This window comes from Cupressus sempervirens, chromosome 3 (genome assembly GCF_028749045.1).
Source record: "Cupressus sempervirens isolate cs-2001-9-10 chromosome 3, ASM2874904v1, whole genome shotgun sequence".
Classification (NCBI taxonomy): Eukaryota; Viridiplantae; Streptophyta; class Pinopsida; order Cupressales; family Cupressaceae; genus Cupressus; species Cupressus sempervirens.
In genome coordinates this window covers 302,811,736-302,828,483 of record NC_143120.1, presented here as the reverse complement: position 1 = coordinate 302,828,483, position 16,748 = coordinate 302,811,736, and the positions used below count along the sequence as shown (strand labels likewise).

Genomic DNA, 16,748 nt, shown 5'->3' with positions numbered 1-16,748 from the left:
TGCAACTCAAAAAATCTTGGGAAAAACATAGATCTGAAATATAAAATTATATAAGGCTAAAAATATACAAATGTCTAGATATGGAAAGCAACAAAAATGTTTGTCAAAGTACCAACTAAACCAAATTTAGAAGAGAATGTTAGGTCATGGATGGTGAGACCAAGGCCAAAGTGAGGACATTGTTGGTATTGCCCTGGTAAAAACGTACCCTTCAATCTCCATATCGATTATTTCCATTGCAAAAGCATCCCTTGTTGACCATAGTGAATTAATAATTATAATATTTCCATGTAAGTTTTCACACTACACTTGAGATGCCTTAGAATTACTTTCCTTTAGTGAATATTATCACTATATGCATGTGTTATAAGTAATTTATTACTTTTGGTTGTCCAACTAAGAAAATGTGAAATAATCTTTCAACACAATGACCAACCGATGACTATAAAAAGCACCTATGTCTGAAGAACCCCAATAGTAAGTTACCCTAAGAACTATTCACAACATGCAATTACGTGTGTGTGTGTGTGTGTGTGTGGGTGTGGTGTGAGTGTGCATACATTGGGTGGGTGTGCGCATTGTGTGTGTGTGGTTCGGTGTGCATGTGTGTGGGGGTGTGTGCGTGTGTGGGGTGTGTGTACATGTGGGTGTGTTTGTGTATGGGTGTATGTGCGGGTGCATGCCTGTGTGCACGTGCATACATGTGTGTGTGTGTGGGTGTGTTTGTGTGTGGGTGTATGTGCGTGCATGTGCGTGCGTATGCGTGTACATGCATAGTGTGTGTCTGTGTGTTTGTGTGTATGTTTGTCTGTGTGTATGTGTCTATGTGTGTTTGTGCCTGTGTGTGTATCTGTGTTTGTGTGTGTGTGTGTGCACGTGCGCACACGCACGAAATGAACACATATGAATACAAACCTGAGAAATGTCGTATAGACTCCTAACACTTATAATTCCAATAAATGTCCACATAATGTTTAGAAAGAAATTCCTTGTACTAATTAACTATCCATACTTCAAGGTCCTAACATTTGAAGAAACAATGAAGCGAGAATTCCCTTCATGTCTATAAACTAAGTTATCGATTTAGGTGTACGTCTAGATGCAAATATGAGAATCAGGTGCCGAGATGCACGAAATATATGAAATTAAAACATTTGATAGTATGATACTTAACCAATACATATTCAAATTCAAATTCAAATAAGTTATAACTAATAACTGAAAATTCAATCAGATTATAAACCATATCATATGCACCTATGTTCATGATTCCATTGTGAATCATAAAATCATCACAATTACAAAACCAAAGTATAGTTCATGAGAACAAAATGAGATGAAGAATGATTAAGTGGCCTCTTTTAGGGTCATTTTAGGGTTTAGGAGCAAAAAAAGTTTTTAAAAAATAAATATTTTTATTTGCACATATTAAAATAAAAACTAAGTTGGAAAAAGTCATTAAAATTATTATTTTTGGACTTGGACCTATGGAGGCATCAAAATGCGCCTCGAGTGGGTGCTTGCTAGAAACCATCTCAAACATCCGGATGCGCATAGATGCCTCTAGGAGGCATCCCTGCGCATTTGAGTCCCTGGGATACATATCTAGCATGCTCACACAAGGCACCCACCTCTAGATCCACTTCCGCAGGCATCCGGATCCATAGCCAGGAAGCCCACATCAGTAACTAAGTCTATAAATGAGCAACAACAATCCATCAATAATCAACATTGTCTAAGAAATCAACCATGACATATACTTGGCAACTCCTCCTGGACATCAATAGGTAAGTGCATTAGGCTTCCATAAGCAAAGTTTGAGACCACTTGTATAAGGATAACAATGGTATGGTTCATATATATTAGACAAATAGGGAATAATAGAACTAAACCATATATCATGGAAAGAACAAGAAGTTACTTTTATGCCTTCTCTACAGCTCTCGGAAAATGAAAAGAGGCAAATAAGGAAAACAGGTTTTACTTCCTCTTAAAAAGATGTTTATATGAAATCTTGGTCATCTTAATTTTGGCACACACTTAACCCTTTCAAAGTCTGGAGGAGCATAGTTTTTCTCAACCTCCCAAGCTATCTGTGCCATGTATGTCAATGAAGACTTAGCATCCTTTTCATCTGTGACTTCTCTTGGGAATGGAATACGAACCTCCAGTATCTCTCTCTGTGGATGAGTTCGGATGCTTAAATCAAAGCCTAATCTATCAATCCATATCATGCTTGCTTCCTCAACCTGTCGCAGACATGCATTAAAAAATTACAAGTTAAGATGCTTTGTCATTTTTTAATCATCCCTCTCAAATTTTAATATATTTCTTCATTTATCTATTCTCATTAAGCATATAGGCTTGAAATGAAAAGAAAAGGATATTGAAAGAAGCATGGCAACAAATACAGCAACATTTCACTGGTTTTTGAAATGACAGATCATAAACTGTTACTGGAAACTAATAAAATTTGCCCAAGACTTTTGTAGATATATAGGCAAGTCTTCTGATTTATCATAATACTCGCACATTGCTGAGGCTGCCAATGCTTGCATTCTTGATTACACAAGACAGAAGCAAGAAATCTTACAATATGTAGCATGAACAAAAGTCTCACAATGATAGCCATTAAAAAGTTTCTGCATTAGTCTAGTTCTTGAATAGGTTGTTAGTCAGAACATAAAGAAAAATATTAGCTGATTGTGTTCTTAAAAGTCCAGAGTATGATTGTATTGTTTAATATATTCAAGATGAGTAAAAATTCTAGAGGCTCTCCCTATAAAAAGGGGCATTTGTTCTCTTTTTTCAATAAGTTGAGCATGCATCCAACTGCTTGACAACAGTCTTTGTCAACTTCCAACAAACAATGAAAGAGATATAGACATACATGAATCATTTCTGTTTAACTTTGATGATGAATTTGAGAGGAACCAAGGATGGTGCAGCATTTGTGGTATCCTCAACTTGGCTAAAGGAAATTTCGTAAGCCAACTAAAAGAATTATGATTTGGCATTAACTGCTCCAAAGAACAATATGTAAGAATCAAACACTATCTCTTTCCCTCCTAGTAGGTCATTAAAGTCAATGCACAGTTTGTTCTGGTGTAGCCCTATTTTTTGGTAATATTGCATGGATGACAACTTTATTTCCATAAAATGGCCAAGTCATTGATCATTGAGTTCTCCAAAGTACATGCACACATAAAGTATGCATTTTGAAATAATCCATGCAAAACAAACACCAATCACACGAGTTTCAACCTTCACCAATTTCTACCTATGATGGAAAGCAACATTGAATGCTTCACTAAGAAAGTGTGCACATAAAAGTATGCAACTTGAATTTTAACGCTAACATTAGACTTAAATAGCCATAAAAAGATAGAGGCCTATATAACAAGGAATGAACCAACCAAATTGCACAGTGATTTCTGACCCAATTTGGCTTTTAATCTCAATTAGCCATGCATAAACTAGACTAAGCATGTGCAACAAAAACATTGGCCCCTCAAAGGTGCACCTTCCAATACCATGCATGTATAACATGATGGGGTTGACTACTGCGAAATTTCAACTGACATCAACATTGAACTTTAGAATCTCCAACCTTGATACAGAAACCATGGCAGACAATTGAGGACGAGCTGTGTCTATGAACTTGAATCTTATAAAAAAGATGGGCTTCACTCTGTTCCCAGACTTTGCATCTGATTTAGCTTTGATATCTCTCGCCTCAAAAGACCATCTGGTTGAATTAACTCTAAGATAAGTATTCACGACTATATGCTCCCAGCTTGATTCACACCTCAATGCAGCTTCATAGGCAACATGAATTCCTTCAAGTTCACCAAAGTCATCTTTGGAGAGCCAGATAATTGTTAGCTTACATGGACACTTGCCGTTTATTAAGTGATTTTTTGTATCATTATTTCATTTGTAATATTCTTCACCTGATTTTGTGTGATCAGGCATTTGGCCTAAACAACAAAGAAGTGATATATATTCTGCAAACGTTCAGACATCTTGCAACAAAGAAAATATTGTTATGTTTCCCACTATAAAAAGAAAAGGTGGTTATATAGAATCTCTCAATTTAATTATGGCATGTAGCTTACTTCACATGGAAAGAAAAAAATCTCATCCAGAAGTTTGAATTAGAGAAGAACTAAACTCTAACTTTTTCAAGTTATGAATCAATATTCCTGTATATTTTAGCTTCACAAGAATCAAAATCTGTATATAAATACTCCATGGGACCTTCATGAAGTGGCATAACCATTTAGGGCAGGAGTTTGAGGCTTCAAACAATTGTTAGACAATCAATTAGCTAAATTTGGTATCAATAAATAATTAATTGGATTAAATGAAGAGTCCATCCCTTATGCAATGCTCTCTCTTCTTTTTATGATGGTAAAAACAAAATATTTTCTCCATAAGAGAATAGCTTACAGTCGTAAGATTTCAGAATCTACATATACAATGTGCAAATATGTTAATTTTGAACCTGACTTAAAACATTCTACCAAACAGAGAATTATGCAAAGTTTGATGTTATTGAACTATTTGGGCTTAAAACCATTTTTAAGGATTTAAATGAATGTAACCATTCAGGGAAGACAGCTTTGAGATTGAATGAATGCTAAGGTGAAAATAAAAGTATCTCATAATAGAATTCAAGGGTGTAGCAATCATCAAAGAGAAAGAATCATGCAAGCAAATGATCACACAAATGTATAGGTCACATCAAAGGCTTAAATACATCTAGTGATGTCTATACCTTCTTAATGGCTTCACCAAACATAGCTATCACAGCCGACAACAAATAAAGTGATAAAAGGCTCAAACGGAGGTTCATTCAGAGTTTCTAAGAGCTTTTAGGATGGAACTGTATCAATTTGAGTACAGCACAAATATTCCCATATTTGGGGGATGGCAAGGGGACAGTAACGGATGGCTATTAAAATAACAGAAACAAACTATAATGGGCACCCCTGAATGTCCCAAAAACTAAACCAAATTGCTGAAAGGAATTATGTCAAACAGTTTGCATGCAACCTCTTATTTCTCCGTTTAATGTTTTAAACCCCTTATAACTCTAGAAATCAAACGTTTATTTGTTAGTTGTGTTTGTGCATGGAATTGGTATCATACAACATAAACAAGAAAGAAACTACAATAATATGCAAAGTGGAAATGAACTACAGCCAAATAAATGTTATTTTCAGAATTCATAAAACCAAATACATGGCAGATTTATCAACTCACTAATTACTTCAGCATTATTGACATAATACTCCAGCACATACTTTCGAACTTGCTGCTATAGTACTTTGTCCTTCAATCAGTCCACTACCTTCGTAATATCATTCTCTCAAAGCGGCATAAGCATCGGACAAGTAGTGAAGAAGATATGAGCAAAATACCAAATCCGCCTGTAGCCGGAAATGCAACTAAACTGCCTGATAATGAAGCCGATAACAAAGAATTCCAAAGGCCAAACCCCAACGGAATGATGTCTAGAATGTTACAAGAGAGGATAAACGTCCTCAAATGCCAAGAACGGAGCTGCAACTCACACACCAATTTCTTCTCATATTCAACCTCTCTAATGAAGCCACAAATGCTTCCTTTTATTCTATTTCCAAGGGTCCGCTCAATTCATATGGGCAATGCGGGATAAAAGATGTGTAATATATAAAACATATATTAAAATACCCCTTATGTCTCCCTTGGGTACACATCACCATAAAATAAATATTAAAGTAACACTTTAATATTTTACAATTAAATTAGACGTTACTTTAATAAAACTTCAGGCATTAAAATGTATTAGCAATCGGACTCCGAATAATGCGAGTGATAGCTCATCGGAAAGCTCTCACCGAGGAGTATCGAATCCAATCACCAAAATTGACCTGCACTGTGTCCTGCCGACTTACTAAAAATAGTAAGTATGCCTGAAACTGAGTAAATCAACTTCGTTTTGGCCCAAACTGGACATGACTAGACCAAAACACTCCAGGATCCCATTAAACTCTTCGTTAGCCCTCGGGACCATGTAGAACAAGGCTAATGCACACACACTTGGTCAATTGTTAAAATGGGGACATTACACAAACTAAAACCAAATAAAATCAAATAGGTTAATAAAATGTGTTGGATTTCCAATGACATGCCCCCTTTTAGCCTTTTACGATTTTTTTGTGAGGTTTTCACACCATCGCCCCAAAATTTTGGGGACCCCCTTTTTAAGGTTGCCTTGGCAAGTTTTTCGAAGTCCTCCAAAAGTTTTTGATTTGAAAATGTTACGCTTTGGACACCTTCGGGCCAGGAGGGATTTGATTTGGTTTATTTTTCACCCAATGCGAAACTTGATTTTCCAGAACATGTAATTTTATTCTTAGGCCAAACAAATTTCAAAAAACAACATTTTTTCCGATGGTTAGAACAATATTCGGTAAGATAAATTTGCAAAATTTTGGACTTAGCCGCATTTTGGAAATTGGAAATAATTGTATAGACTTGAACATTTTCAAAACGAAATTTTTTAGATTTTATTGTTTTGGAAAATCTGAATTTTTCGGTGAAAAAGAAATTTTTTGATAGTGAAATTAAATTGGAAAAATCGATGTTGAATGCTAGAAAAATGATTTATTTTGGTTAAATATTTAAATTTGCATTGCAAAATTGAAAGTGGGGTTAATTGCAAAATTTGGCGTTAAATTGGTTAAAATTGCCTTGAAGATTTTAAAAATATTAAACAAGATTAGTAACTTAAAATTGAAAATCGATTTTAGCTTACTAAATCTGATTTAATGATATTTTAACTACCAAAATGTTATTAAATGAAAATTTTAACATCTTAGAGGCTTTCCTAATTTTATTTTGCAATTTTTGGTCATAGCCGGCAATTAAATGAGCAAATTTTACTATGGGAAAAATTAATTTTAGCATAGCATTTAAAGTTGGGCCATTGATAAAACACTAATTTAATTTTTTCTCTCCTACAAGACTAGTCAGCCAGCTTGAGGGAGCAAGAGGATTGTGGTATAAGAGAGGCTCCCCCCCACTCTTTCATTTCTCATTCCATCTCATCTCCTCCTCCATGTTGAGCGATTTTTCTAAAGAGAGGCAGCTTTCAGACTTAGACAAGTTTCCTTGGGCACATTTTCCTTGTTTGGCATCATTTTTCTTCTTCCATAAAGGCTACGATTTCTGCCCTAGGCGATTTGGGAGCAGATCTGAGATTTTTCTCTTGCATGGATGATTTTGTGGAGGTCTGATTTTTCTAGAAGGGCTGCGATTTCAATTTCCAGCTTGAGCAATTTTTAGAAAATACATAATCAAACATCTGATTTTTGGCAAAGTTCGGCAGTTTCAAAGAGATCAAAATTCTGATTTTCTTTTTTTGCTCAGAGGCTTGAATTTTCAAAGGTCTGATCCGAACTTGAAGAGGGCCCGGTTATTGGTAAAAGACAAAATTAAGGTAAATTTTTACTCATTTTAGAGGTGAAGATTGGTTCAAAGGCAAATTCCACTTCTTGTTCTTGCTTGGTTTTGTTTCCTTTATGTTCTTCTTGCATTCATCATCCACAACTTCATCATCCCATTGATAGGTTGAAGTTTGGAGAGATAAGTGTAGATTTCATGATAAAACACTTGGCAAGGCAGAAATAAGCTAGACCACTCTAGGTTGAAGTTGGGAGATATAAGTGTAGTTCATCCTAAGGTAACGAAGAGATAGAAATAAGTGGTAGTCCCACCCCTAGGTTGAAGGTTGGAGATTGATAAGTGTAGAGGTAGGACTTGGCGAGGCAGAAATAAGCTAGATTCCATCAATAGAAAGAAGGTTGGAGATCGATAAGGGTAGTCTATATCATTTAGAATGAAGGGGGCATAAATAAGTGTTTAGAATGGTAGATGTTAGTGCAAGCAAGAACCCAAAGGGAACGAACACCAAAAAAGACAAGGAAGACATGATGCCTAAGACCACCTTCTTCTCGAAAGTGAGGCAAATAAGTGACCAATATTGACACAATGAACATGATCCAATTAAAGGACAGATTGAAGGAAGGGCAATCTCCCATGGCAAAGGAAATCTACAAAAGCGAAATTGTACACGTAGCGGCCTTTCTTCCTACCTTGCCTTGTCCAAAATTGGTGATGGAGTGTGCATCCCGGTTTGATATTGTTACCAAATCCATCATTTTTAATGAAGCGTAGAGAGTGTTAGCCAACATCGGCAAACAAGTGGTTGAAGAAGCATTTAATATCCCCCAGTACAAAGGCATGACAGTGGTAATGATGGATCAAGCGGCCAAGTCATTTCAAGATAATCAAGAGGCTTTCTTCATTCATCTAAAGAAAAATTGGTTACATGAAGGCAAGAAGGGAGTTACCAGATCATCAAGGCTCACCGTGTCAAATTTCAAATTAGAGTATGGCGATCTCATTGTGCTTCTCAACCAAACCATGGGCTTAGCTCAAGGTATGCAATTCGAGAACTGGATGTATTATTTTATTTATGGAATTGAAAATGGAAAAAGAATATTTGATTGGGCTAGGATTATAAGCAAGAATTTAGAGTTGCAACTTAGGACCGTGCAAAATCAAGAGCAATTCTATGTGGGGTCCTACCTCTTTTATTTGATTTAGAGGCAGTGAAAACTGAAAAGTGAATCTCAAGGAAGAGTGAATTTCAAGGAAGAGCAAATTTGGAGGAAGTTATTTGAAAATATTTGAGGCTAGAGACCAAAGGGATAATTCAAGTGCACAAGAGGAGAACGTCATTGAGACAGGATTTGGATCGAGATTGGATGAGTTGGGGAAGGTTGCCATCAAGAAGAAACATTTGCGCACCCTTGCCTCCCTCAATACCTTTATCAAATATGCGAAAGAATATGAGAAGGATCATGAGAAAAAACTGCAAGCAACAAGCAACATGATGAATTCAGATGACCTCAAAATGAAACATACACCTTGCCCTCCCATGAAGGAAGTCAACAACAAGCTAGCCAAGTTCATTACTTTGGCTAAAAAGATGAAAGAAAAGAGTAGAACTATATTAGAAGATCATTTGATGTAAGCCCAAGTGGCAAATTCTCCTTCTTGGGTAGGATAGGTATCTGATTCTGATTGGCTACCATTTTGGTGCCTTCTCATTGGTTGCCACTTTTCCTTTTTTTCATTGGTCCATTGATGAGGTGGCATCTTCTAATTGGTTGATGGGGTGGCAACCATAATTTGGGTTTCTAGGATCCAATCTGGAGCATTGGTTTTGCCTCTTAATCTCTACCGTTGGTTGTAATTTTAGCCTCTATATAAAGCCATTTGCTCTCATTTGTAAAGGGTTGGAGAAAATTGTTGCTAAGATAATACCAAAATTGCCTCTCTTTATCATTGTTGTGAGCATGGTGATTAAAAACATTTGGTGTTATTGCATGGTTTCTACTTCCAATAGTTAAAATTAGATTTCTTTTGAAGTTGCTAAAGTAGATTTTATTTCAAGAAGTTGTTAAGTAAGAGTAAGAGTAGATGGATAATTGCATGGTGATATTAGTGGATGTTTGATAGGGATTTATAAACTAGGCCACTAGCATCCTAGTGGCTTGTTAGGAAGCCTTGTGTGGTAAACTAGTCCTTTTCCCTTGACTCACTGCATCTATGGAGGTAGAGCCGCTGGTTAGCTTTCATCAGATTCAATCCTCGTCCATTTGCTAATCTTTCCATTCATAGGAGTAAGAGTAAAATAACAAGTAGTTGAGTAATCGGATTTCACTCTAAAAAAGTTAGGAAGGTAAAAGTTATTAGAACATTATTGCCCCCATCATCACCACCATCAACATCATCTGGCACTCATACAAAATCATCACTATCATCCAAAAATCCAAGTCATCCTTGAATGAACAACGTAAGGCCGCCTATGTGATTACTAGCAAATCACATCGATAACTGAGTTAGTATCCACAAGCGTAAGGAACATCGGAATTATTCTCATGTCTTCATGAGTATTAACTTTTCAAGAGAGGAATTGAGTGTTTGATATCCCATATCAAGTGTTCAATTGATATATGTTATGTAGTGGTAAAAAACTGACATCAATAGATTTTAAGCATTTGTTTCCTTAAAAAGTGATCATTTTTATGCACCAAATGAATCAAACAACTAGTCCTGACAAAAGGGAACATCCACTCCAAGTCCCCAGGATGTAGAGGATGTCACCCAAGCTCATTGGGACACATCAGCATGGAATGTTGGGTTCATTATATTAGTGATTTGTTACCAATTTTGTTTTCCTGTAGAATTAGAAAAATGGATAGGTAAATAAGAAATCACAGTTATACTGCAAGAAGGTCGTTACATTGTTGGATGGTGGCATTCTGTAACATACTAAAATTTCAAAAACTAATTAATTTTTAAATAAAGAAGTCCTAAACCCATTCTTAACCACATGAAAGAAATATAGTTCGATTAGTTACTCAACTTTTTCACATGAAAGGGTAAAATATGAGCTAACTGTACTCTATATTTTCAATATTTTGAAATAAACAATCATCTATCCATTCACATGACATTCGATTATTAACTACCATTTCATTGCAATTTACATTCTGAAATATTCTGTGGTAATCAGCATATCTTAACAAGAATTACAAATGGAACATGAAATAGACAATTACCAAAAAGGAATTAGTTGATGTCACTAAGTTGTACAAGCCTTGGCATATGGAAGAGAAAAGAAGCATTGCCACGGACTTAACCTCCCAACCACGGACCCTTAGTATCCCCACACAATCTCTAACAAGAAAGGCCCAAGCTACCTTGGGAGTGGACTTGGGACACCCTTATCCAACCACTGAGCATTCTGCTAATGTCGACTAGACAATTGTTGAGACTGTGGACACATTCCAAACAGCCTATCTTTCAATTGCTATCACCCTAACCTCTAGTGATCATGGTGGCAACACGCCATTAACTACCTTGGCCAAGGATTTCGGATGGGCAACTTATGTGCCTAATCACCCACCACTCAACTTGACAACATGAAAAAGATTACAAGGACTTCCATGAGCTATCTATATGTTTGATTTAAAAGTTATAGCCATATATCTTTCTTTTCATTGCAGGGATTCTTCCCACTATTCTCTCCTCTTGGCTCGACCTTGAAGGTCCCTTTGACTCGGGAGATGTATAATATAGTTGCTATTTTCATGAGCACTTAATCCTCTGCCATACTTCATGCAAGTTCACAGCCTATGGCATATTAAGTTATGCTTTTCTATCTTTCATTTCATTCATAAGGAAAATATTCCATCTCAGAAATATATTGATTATATCTCTATATGGTATTTGCTCAACAAGAACATATGAAAATGCACACAACAATCATTTCAAATAGAGCATATCGATGAATCAAAAAGATCATGATGGAAAATATTTATCACATTCGATTCTGAGATTGTAATTTAAAAATCGTCGATGCTACTAAGAAAACAGCAAACAAAGTATAGAAAATGGGATCATAAATAAGGCATGACCAGACAAATTCGACGCAGACCATAGTATAACAATCTCAGAAAGGCAACACCCACGATGCCAATGGAGCTCAGTGAGAGTTGGAGACTTGACTCATGGCTTTGGCATGTCAAATGATATTCACTATGATCACTCCTAATTGAGTTCGAACTAAGAGCACAAAAGCTGTAATAATAGACTAAAAGATTGGGAAATGCTAAGAGCGATGTGTATTGTCCGTATGTGTCCCCACGGTAAGAATAGATCACATAAGTAAGGAACGAGTATCGGCCAAGATGATTAATGGCCATCCGCAATGGCTCGTTTATGCCAAGATTTGAGGTAGCAAGAACGTTGAAAGACTTTTAATTTCAAAATATCAAAAAGAATATAATGACCCAATGCCAAAAGGTGGCTGATACACAACTGGTGGTTGCTGAAATCAAAAATAATTAAAATAACCAAAGTTCAATGTCAAGAAAAATATTTTAAAATAAAGGTGGCATCACACACCTAACCAACGCCATAGTATAATAATATCTTTCCTATGTATATTCATGCTTGCCTAAGTAATCATGCTATATATATACTAAGTTGCCGGTTCAAGTTCGGTTCCAAATTCGAAGTTCAAGAACCGTTTCGCAAGTTCGACAAAATTTTGGAAAGGGGTTTGGGTTCGTTTGGGTTCATTAGTACAAAAACATGTAAAAATTATATATATATATATATATATATATATATATATATATATATATATATATATACACATTTTTATTAAGCATGAGTTAAAATTAGAATGTAGCATAGTAGCATAAACACATTTAAACAACAAAAACTTTAAAACACAATAAACAGTAACATATCATAGTTCAATCAACTTCAACTTCAAAGATTCAAAACATTTAAAATATCAAGTATCATTGTTACACGTTCATTGTTTAACTAATGGAATTAAAATCTTATAATATTCAAAATTCTTAGTTCTGAGTTCTTCAATCTTCATCTTCTTCTCCACCTCCGATATTACTTGCACTGAGGCCAATAGGATTAGCAGCAGAATCAACAATGGTATTGACATCAAAGTCATCAAAATTATCAATTGTAAGCCAAGCAGTGGAAGCATCCAAGTCCGCAATCTCTGCACCTACATCCCACTTCTCCGTCTTTCCTTCTTTGTATTCTTGACTCTTGTGCGAAAGAAGGTGCAAGTTGTTATGCACAAATACCAGGCCTCTGCTTTTTTTGATTGCAACCTGTTGCACTTCACCAAGTGGATGAAAGAATAGGTGCTCCAATTTCTTTCTAATGCAGAAGAACTAGCAACCTATAAAGACAACATAGGGTAAGCAATTAAAAAAGAATAAATTCATTCGTATAAAAAATTTAAATCACTCTCTGGTCATGATTTTTGAAGATAATGTGAGCTAATTTTTTTAAAATAAAACTTACTCATGATATAACTTTGATTGCAAGGGGCTGCAATATTTGGAATTTTTCGCCATGCAGGTACCACCAACCATGAGCATCCTTCTTGAACCGATGACGAAGAGCATCACTACTTAGACCTCTAGCATTGACAAACTCTATGAAATCATCCATGATTAGATCTCTCGTATCATCATTAGGAAATATTCTTCTAAATGCTGCCTAATACCTATCAGACACTTTCATATCTCTGTATGGTGGCAACCTTCCTGGTAGATCACAATATTGTGAGCTATAGTATTTGGGGGTCAAGGCATAGGCAAGCAAATGTAATGGAGTGGTCATTTTGTTCCATCTTTCATTAATTATTTTTTGCACTTGTTTGAAAAAGGTCTCTTGTGGATCTTGCTCCTTCTCATTTATAACTTGCTTGATCTTCTCAATCATTGAGTCTATGCCATCATAGATCTCTCCAAGGCAAGGCCTATCCATGTCAATGTACCTAAGCATGCTCATAATGGGCTCGGTGATCTTAAGGAGATATTTCACACGTTCCCACCATGACTCAGCCAATAGCCTATCCTTTATTTTGTTTTCCCTTTCAGTGTTCTTTTGCTTCCATACACCCCAATTGTGGCTGATTCCCATACCTTGAAGTGCATCTTTCACTTGCACAAGTCGTCTTAAGATGATTATATGTCATGCAAAATAGGTCTCAACAACCTGTGACATAAATTAGAGAAAAAAAAACAACTATTAGATACATATTTTAGAAAAGTATACACATTGGCAATTGCACAAGTAAAATATGAAAAATCAAAAATTGTCAAATATTAAAAATTAAATTACTAACTTGAGTTCAAGTTCATTTACCTTCAATAGCTCCGATTTTGAGTAGTTCCTGAAAAGAGATCAAGTCATGTGGTGGTTTGTGACAAACATTTGTATGTCCTCAGCCTCTTCATACACTATTTGATCCACTCAATTTGGTTCCCAATCTTTTGTAGCATAAGATTGAGTGAATGGACTACACAAGGTGTCCAAAAGATATGTTGATATCATGATTCAACCAACAAACCTGCTGCTCTACAATTCTTTGCATTGTCCATTATGACTTAGACACTGTTTCTTGCACCCACTTGTTTAGTAGCCCCAATTAGGATATCAGAAATAAATGGCCCATCTTTTACTTTGCCCTCACAATCCACCACGTTCAAAAACATTGCCCCTTTAGGGGACACCGCAAGGACATTGATCAAGGGACGGTTCCTAGAATCGTTCCAGCCATCTGAAACAATTGTCACCACTGTCTCAACCCATGAGTCCCTTATGGGCTTCAATTGATTTTCAATCCGTTGGACCTCGTCATCCAACAAGGTGGTACGCACTTTCTCATACTCGGGGCCACAATACCCTTTTGGAGCTTCATTGGCACCCCTCAACATGTCCTTCCAAAATGGAGAGCGGACAACATTAAAGGACAACCCATTTGCATAGAGGCATCTTCCCACCTTAATGTTAGCAATTTCCTGGCCCTTATTTTGAAAAGCGGTTTCTAGTGGCCCCTTTCTTTTGTGTACGACAGGGACAGATTCAGTGTCAGTGTCCGTAACAATACTAAAGAAGGGGTGGTCTTGTACTATAACATCTGAGGGGGGCTACATTCCCTTTGCTCTTTTACTTTTATTGCTACTGAGTTTTGTTGCCCTACATCCTTCTCTCTCTTCTGCTGCCTCATGCTCTTCAATATATTTTAACACAGTTTGATTTGGTATAGAGGCACTATTTTTGCAAGGGCATTTCTTGACTCCTCTTCCAGTATAACCACATAAATGACCTACCACACGATGATAAGAACTATTTCTTTCTACAGCACATCCCCAACATCTCCAACAGAATGCACTACCTCTTGGAAGGGGTTTTATAATGTCTACATACTTCCATAGAGGAGAATCACAGTTGGGTTCCATTCTTTGTTCGGTGTTGCCTATTGATGAAGAGGTAGATGACATTCTTTTCCCTATGGCAAAAAATAAGATACATGTTCATAATTTATATGCAAGAAAATGACAATTTTGGAATAATGGAAAAGATTCAAGAACATATGAAGATTGAAAGAGAACTGGAAAAATGAAAAAAATAAAACAAAAACAATAGCAAATAGAATAAGATCTTACCTTTTCCAGCCATTGCAAGCTTGCAAATGTGTATGAATGATCCACAAACACTTGAAGAATCTTCAAACTCCTCCTTGCACAACCAGATGCTTGCTCAAAAACTTATGTGCTCTCTCTTAAGACAAAATAACCTATTTAGAAACATAAAATGACAATGAGAGGGCACAAAACTAATTAATAACACCTTTTTAGGTTTCATGGATGCCAAGAAATTATAAAAAATTGCAAATAAAACACTTTAAATGCTGTCCATAGTAGCGGGTTCGAACTGGGTTCGATTTTTTAAAGTGGTTTGCAAGTTTGAAAAAAGAGTACCTTGGTCAAACCAAGTTCGAACCGGACCTGAATTTTAAACCGGTTCAAACTTATCTTGGTCCAGAGGGGGGAAGGTACCTATGCAACTTAGTATATATATCCATAGTACATACATATATATGTATACACTAATGACAAATTCGCATACATATATACGCATATATATGTGTGTGCGTATACATAGATACATATTTCATACCCACACAAGTATGAGTATAGACGAGATATTACTATACTAAGACATGTTAGCTTGCAAGGTACACAAAGATCAATACACAATGAAGGTAATATTCTTACTTAGGTTCTTTATAATGTTTTTATTTGTTTATCTGAATAGCTCATGGTAGTCCCTATACTTCTTCATTGCCAAGCCACCCTAGTCCTTGGTCTAGGTGGTTAAGTTAATACCTATTGGTCTGTCGATGGATTTGGGTGTCCACTTCCTAACTCTCATTTTGGCAACACTTCCCCTCGTCATCATGCTCCTCCAAATGGAAATGGTTCTAGGTAATAACATATTTCCAATAATTAATAAAAATATCACATAATCATTCTAACTTTCTAGGATATTCATTTTTCCAAATTCATCTTAACGGCTCACTAACATGCCACATGACACATTAACTAATAACCAAATTTCCATTTCATAAGAATCAAAATATCTCAACAATTTTATCAATAAATCAATTTCACGTTATTCTCAATAGATTTACCGAACAACTAACTTCACATGATATTTCCAACAGCTAGAATATTATATAATGCAGCAAAAATTTGGGATGTAACACATTTGATGTTAATGCACTATGAACAAATGTTGTCATTTGACAAATAATTATAACATTGTTTGAAAATAGAAAAGATTCCAAGCATGTCATCCTAATGGTTACAGATTGCAAAATGAAGCCTTTTCATAGTACAAGGGCAAATTAGGGTCACTGATTCTTTGAAAAAATTGTAATGGAGGACCATAAAACTCACATGATAACATAGTGGTATCAATCATTTTGTTGGGAAGAAGGTGTCGGTTCCCAAAACCACAAATTGGAAAATCCAAGAGCTTCCCACTTCTCCGATAGGATTTCGCAATCAATTTTGGCCAACGAACGAGAATCGCCTTGATTCCCTGCACTTCAGGCTCCGCTACACCTAGGCGGGTAGACCTTCTCCTCGAACCTGATCACTTGGTTCAGAGCTTTTCTAAAGCGAATTTAAGCTTTGGAGTTCTCTGACTGGCAAGGTCCTTGAACTCAATGAAACTAAAACCATAGTTGGAAAACTCGCCGAAGGCAAAAACTCGGCAAGCCCCCCAAA

General features: G+C 36.1%; 1 protein-coding gene across 2 annotated transcripts in view; it reads right to left on the bottom strand.

Moving 5' to 3' along the window:
• Window positions 1–1,774: 1,774 nt before the first annotated feature.
• The window catches only part of PGR7 (proton gradient regulation 7), an 86,342-nt gene continuing 71,368 nt past the window's right edge, over window positions 1,775–16,748 (bottom strand). For both annotated transcript variants that reach the window (XM_089819606.1, XM_089819608.1), the window contains one exon: window positions 1,775–2,249. In XM_089819606.1, the coding sequence (XP_089675732.1) occupies window positions 2,019–2,249 (231 nt within the window). In that variant the 3' untranslated portion in view covers window positions 1,775–2,018. The remainder of the gene's footprint in view (window positions 2,250–16,748) is intronic.